Source organism: Rutidosis leptorrhynchoides, chromosome 5 (genome assembly GCF_046630445.1).
Source record: "Rutidosis leptorrhynchoides isolate AG116_Rl617_1_P2 chromosome 5, CSIRO_AGI_Rlap_v1, whole genome shotgun sequence".
Lineage (NCBI taxonomy): Eukaryota > Viridiplantae > Streptophyta > Magnoliopsida > Asterales > Asteraceae > Rutidosis > Rutidosis leptorrhynchoides.
In genome coordinates this window covers 32,106,938-32,113,240 of record NC_092337.1, presented here as the reverse complement: position 1 = coordinate 32,113,240, position 6,303 = coordinate 32,106,938, and the positions used below count along the sequence as shown (strand labels likewise).

Genomic DNA, 6,303 nt, shown 5'->3' with positions numbered 1-6,303 from the left:
GTAGTGGATCAAGTTGTTGGCATAACATTGTTTCGACTTGTTTAAAAGCTGATACCGAGGGCATCTTGCCATCGAACATATTTCATATGGTGATCGGAAATGGTACCAAAGTGCGGTTTTGGCATGACTTGTGGTGTGGCAATACTACTTTGTTTTCTCGTTTCAATAGATTATACCACCTGGATTTATGTAAAGATGATATGGTGGCTAATAAATGGGTAGATGGGCAGTGGCACTGGACATGGGCAAGGGAATACTTAGGTAGCCGAAACGAACAACTTTTATGTTCTCTTCAAAATGAAATCAGCAACATTCAGTTGTCGGATAGGATAGACTCATGGTCTTGTTCGATTCGAGCGATGGCTTGTATACGGTGAAGGCTGCTAGACTTTTGATTGATCGAAAGATTCTACCTGTTTCGGATATGGACACCATTTGGTTTAAATTCTTACCTAGGAAGGTGAATGTTTTCTTATGGAGGTTTAGACTCGATGCTCTTCCTACTCGTTGGAACCTATCTGCGAGAGGTATAGAGTTACCTACGGTTGTGTGCCCGGTTTGTAATAATGGAGTTGAATCGAAAGATCACCTGTTTTTCACATGTGAGGTGGCTTCAGATTTATGGCGTAAGGTTCGGTTGTGGCTTGATTGTGATATGCACACCTTTTTACCGTGGGATTCATTCATTTCGTGGTTAGAGGGTATTAGTTTACCTACTTCGAGCAAGAATCAGGTAGTGGCGATTATTGTGACTCTTCTTTGGGCAATTTGGCGATATCGAAACGGTCTTGTTTTTAATAACGTTTTTTGTAATCTTAGTAGTCTTTTTGATATTATTAGATTACTTTCTTTTAGATGGATTAAAAATAGGGGCCATTTAGTTTCTAATTGGAACTCATGACTTGCTATTCTTTTGTAATCATCTCTTAGCGTCTTGCTAGAGATCGTTTTTATCTTATTATATATATTCTTTGGCCGTTAAAAAAAAACTACAATAAAGCGACCGGAAGATTAAATACGGTACAAAACTGATACAATAGGCAACGGACAGAGGCGGAAGGTAGTTACATGCTAACAGGGCCATGACCCTCCTAATTTTTTAACTACTAGTGTATAATTTAGTGATAATTTAGGATGAGTTTAAGATTTTTCTCTTATGGTCCTCCTAAAATTTGATGATATTATCTCTGGCCCTTCCAATCTAGGTGTCAACGTTCCGCCACTGGCAACGGATAATGATCCTAGTCGACATCCGCAACAAGCGGTAAAACCAACAAAAAAGTAAACCCAACTTAACCTCGACACTAACAAATTGAAACTAAAATTATAAGGCAAGCAAACAAACAAATAGCGAAGGTTACTTTCAAATGTTGCATAAAACATATTTCATTTTATGGATAACTGATTACTGAAAAAAAAAAAAAAAAAAAAGAAATACACCGTAATTTATACCAAATAATTATACAAAAAGGGATTGTATGTAAATGAAAACGATTGTCTTAAGATGATTGTTTTTGGGAAAAGGTGAAGTGTAAATCAGAAGCTTGACAAAATGAAATACATAAAAATAACGTTATAAAATTTTCATGAATAATAAGCATCTTAATACGCAGTGTTGTAAAAAAACCCGATTACTCGCCGTTTAATCCCCGATTAATTATTTTTAGGAGCAATCCGTTCCGATTTTCAAAAATTCGTTTAATTAAACGGTCAACGTCAATTGATGGATCAAAATCGAATTTGGTAATCAAAGTCAGTCAAATTAAAAAATGATTAACATTTTAACATGAATTTAAACTAGAATTTTATAGTTTTAAAACAAAATGAACGATTTTAAATAATTATGTTAAAAATTATCTTTATATTTACACATATAAATTTTAAAATTTAATATTTTAATGTATATAGTACAATCCGATTAATCTTCGATTAATCCCCGAATTGCCTATTAATCCTTCCAAAGTCCCGATCGATTAATCCACGAATAGCGAATTTTGCAACCTTGCTAATACGGACTTCTTCCTCCGATTAAAAAAAAATTGTTCCATTTAACTTTTTGAAAATATTATACAGTATAAAATACAAACAAAAATATTTAAAGTAAAATTAAAAGTCAAGCTAGTACATTTATTTTGAGACTCGGGAGTAGTATTTATTATTGATAAGAACCAAACTTACATGCATCAATCAATCGGGGAGAAACTATTAAACAACTATAGTAAAACTATGAAATATAAAGATAAAATCAGTTATCAAACCGTCAATATGCAACCACCCCATGATAATTTTTTTTTTTTTGGCAAAATATTACTCTATATATCTAAGAACCGAGGTTCCGGTGGAGCAACATTAAGCAGATCAAAACGATCTGTAACATGAGTACTTGATCACAGACGACCAAAATTCTATGACACTCACTATATTCGTTCTAAACACACTGAACGACTACATTAAATACAGAGCGAGTACATTAGGAATTACACCTGAAATGCCAAACAATAAATACCACCTTACCTAAACCTAATACATACACATAAACCCGACCCCGAATCTAACCCCGCATCATCACTTTCCGAAGCCGTCAATCCAAACCATTCACCGGGAAACCCAAGAACACCCGAGGCATATTTACCGAAGTAAACAAAGTCAACAACGTCGGCAACAACACCAAGCATACTAAATACCCAACGATGGAAAAAATGGAATAAATGAACCAACCCAGCTCCAACATCAGTACCCAATGCCGAACCAAACCATAAAGGAGCCAGTCATCTCCACCAAATTTTCTAAGGACATTTACAAACAATCAACAATCAACGCCGGCAGCCACCAGCAGTCACCAGCAACAACCGGTAACCACCAACGACACACTACCATTGCCAGCGCCACCGTAGGCCACCGGTTTCAACCAGCAGGCGACAATGATTGTCACCCTCTTGTAGTCACCAGGCTACCATCAATGTCACTAGGTAGTGACGGCTAGCCACTAATTACCGCCACCCGCAGCCCCTAAAAGACCGACAGCATCTACTAAGCAACCAACCAAGGCTGCAAGCGGCCACCATCCGTCCCCGGGAGCCGCTGACCGCATTTCGGCCACTCGAATCCATCGGGTTCACAAAAAAAAAAAAAACACGCTCAATCGCAAACCCACCATAACCCGCCCAACCCCACCACAGAGCCTGAAACGCAAAGTACTTGTAGAATTTCGAAGGAACTCGCTGCTTACAACTATGATGGAAGAATCACAGCTCAATGAAGAAATTCAAGGGGACCAGCAGCAGAAAACTTCAACCCAACCGAACCAAACCCAAAAATCACCCCACAACCAACTCCCAGATCTCGAACAACTAGGGAACAGAATCGCCGCCTGGTAGCTGTAATCGTGACTAGAGAAGACAATCGGGTCGATTGACGCCAGAGCAAAAAGAAACTGAGCAATCGAGCTTTATTTCGACGGAAAGCATTAAAATCCGAACCACCGGCGAGATGTCGGTGGTCAGAAACGGTAGTGGCAGAAGGTTACAAACCGTCGAAGAGATCTCAGTGACGGTGAAGTGATCAAGAAGAAAAAGCAGCAGTTGGCTGAGAAAAAAAGGTAAGATTTACACTTTGATGAAAGAAAGAAACGGTTACCTTTAGTTGATGGAGGATAGAGAGGAACAAGATTGAAAAATTTGGCCGGAAGTAAGTGTCACCGAGAAAAAGAATAGAGATTGAGATCTAGATTCAAACTTGTGTAACGACCCGGAAATTTCCGACCAAATTTAAACCCTAAACTCTATATGGTTCCGACACGATAAGCAAAAACCCTAAAGTTGAGTCTAGAAAGTTTGAAATTGTTATTCGGATGATCAGTTACCCTTTGACCATCTATTTGTCCGACGATTCACGAACATCATAACTTGTATTAATTATATACTTATGTATATATACGGATATATATGGATTATATCTATCTTGAATATATGATAATTAAGTATCCCATTAAATATATTAACAATGGATTATATACATAAAATGAGACTACTAACTTAAGGACTTCGAAACGATATATATATATAAAGCTTAACGACGTTATAACTTCTAAGTTAAAATAAATATATATGTATTGTATTAAGATGTATTTACTATTGGAATATACTAGTAGGAAAACATCATTTTCAACCTTTTATCATGGAAAATGACATCTTTGTCATTATATATGATTCATGAAACATCTTTATATATTTTATACCCGTATTATACTCGTACTATACACAGCTTCTAGAAGTATTTACTATTGGTATATACCAATAGAAATCTTCAATTATTGGTGTAATATGTCATTCATGACATAATATATTTTAACTTATCTTAGATATTTTCACTAAAAACCAAATTTTCAAGCCTATAAATAAGCACCATTTTTAACTCATTTTTACACATTCATTTTCCAAATTTTACTTTCAATTTTCACACACACTTGCAAGAACTCTCTCAAATTTATTTTACTACTTCTTTCCAGCAACTTTACATTTTAAACTTAAGGTAAAAACTCTACTTCAACTCTTGTTCAATTCATATGTTTATAGTTATCTATATAAGAATTTATAAACTAGAACATAGTTTGAATGATTTCAAACTTATTCGCAAACTAGATAGATCCTTCTAACTTAACTTTTAAAATACTTCAAGACCTGTAATATAACATAAATATATGCTAATTTAACAAGGTATAACTTGGTTTTTCAAAGAACACCTTAAAAACTGTTTTTACGACGTCGGAGTGCAACCGGGGGCTGTTTTGGGTTGGATAATTAAAAACTATTTTGAACCTTGAATTGGAGGTTTATTTTCTGGAAAAATGATATTTCTTATGAATATGTTAATACATAAAAATTTCATGATTTAATTCAAAGTATAAGTATTTTTAGAAAAATAATCATTTAAGGTTGTTTACATAATGGAAAATGATTAACTTCATAAGTTTCACCAAAGTTTGACCTTTGACCTGTGATTTCGAATAGAAACTAAGGTATTTACAGTTCATATTCTTAAAGAGGAACTCGAACCAAGGAAGTGGCAAGTTGAACCAACGAAAACGGAGTTGTAACGAAGAAACTATGACCAAAACAAAATCGGATATCCAAGACTAGTTTAGCCACGAAAATAATTGGAGAAAAATTAAATAAATCACATCTTTCTAAAATAACATGATATTTTATATATATGTACTCATAATTCAATTTTATATGGTTCAGGATCACCCGTAAACAATACGAAAAGATTAATCATAAGATCCCATGATTGTACGCAACACGTCATTTGACAACACCGGTACTTTATGTACGCAACACGTCATTTGACAACACCGGTACCGTGGGTCAAGATTAATCTCGACCAATACATATACGATGGGGGTTTTATTCATTTCATTGGGGGTTTATTAAACACCTAAAAATGAACCATTAAAATTGAATTACTAACATCGGACTGCTAACTACGGACTAAGGAATTATTAAAAGTATTAAAAGTATTATAAGTATATATATATGTGACGATTGTTTTAAAAAGAAAAAGTATTGATATATTATATATGGATAGGTTCGTGATATCAATCGGAGACCAAGTCGAAATTACATATCTTCAAGACAAAAGTGAGTATATAGTCCCACTTTTAAACTCTAAATATTTCGGGATGAGAATACATGTATTTTATGTTTTACGCTATGGACACAAGTAACTGAAAAATATATTCTACGTTGAGTTGTACCACTGGCATACTTCCCTGTAGCTTGGTAACTAATATTTACAGCGGTATTGTAAACGCGAATCCTGTTGATAGATCTATCGGGCCTGACAACCCCAACCGGACTGGACGACCAGTATTCAACGGTTGCACAGTACTTCGTTTCGTGACTACACTTGGTACGGTGTAGTAAGATTTCATAATAAAGGGAATATGCGACGTGATTAAATGTTAAGTATGGTTACCAAGTGCTCAACCACTTAGAATATTTTTATTAAAATGTTTATATATGAAATCTTGTGTTCCATTGTTATAACGCTGCTAGCATCAAACCTATATATCTCACCAACTTTATGTTGACGTTTTAAAGCATGTTATTCTCAGGTATGAATTAAGTCTTCCGCTGTGCATTAGCTCATGTTAAGGATACTACTTGGGACCTTTTAAGCCATGATACAAAGACGTTGCATTCGAGTCATTGGAGTTCCATAGAGAATATTAATAAGTAAATGACAGATTAGGTCATTTGGATATTATGAAATGTTAGACGAAAATGTCAAATATTGATGTAA

The 6,303-nt window shown here is 34.9% G+C and overlaps 1 protein-coding gene across 1 annotated transcript; it reads left to right on the top strand.

The window, feature by feature from the left end:
- Nucleotides 1–424: 424 nt before the first annotated feature.
- Nucleotides 425–901, top strand: LOC139848505 (uncharacterized). Its single transcript, XM_071838234.1, has one exon. The coding sequence runs from the start codon at nucleotides 425–427 to the stop codon at nucleotides 899–901; it is 477 nt and encodes a 158-aa protein (XP_071694335.1).
- The last annotated feature ends 5,402 nt before the right edge of the window (nucleotides 902–6,303 follow it).

Excerpts from the sequence above, each read along its gene's own strand:
- LOC139848505 (XM_071838234.1), top strand. The coding sequence starts at position 425 with ATGGACACCATTTGGTTTAAATTCTTACCTAGGAAGGTGAATGTTTTC.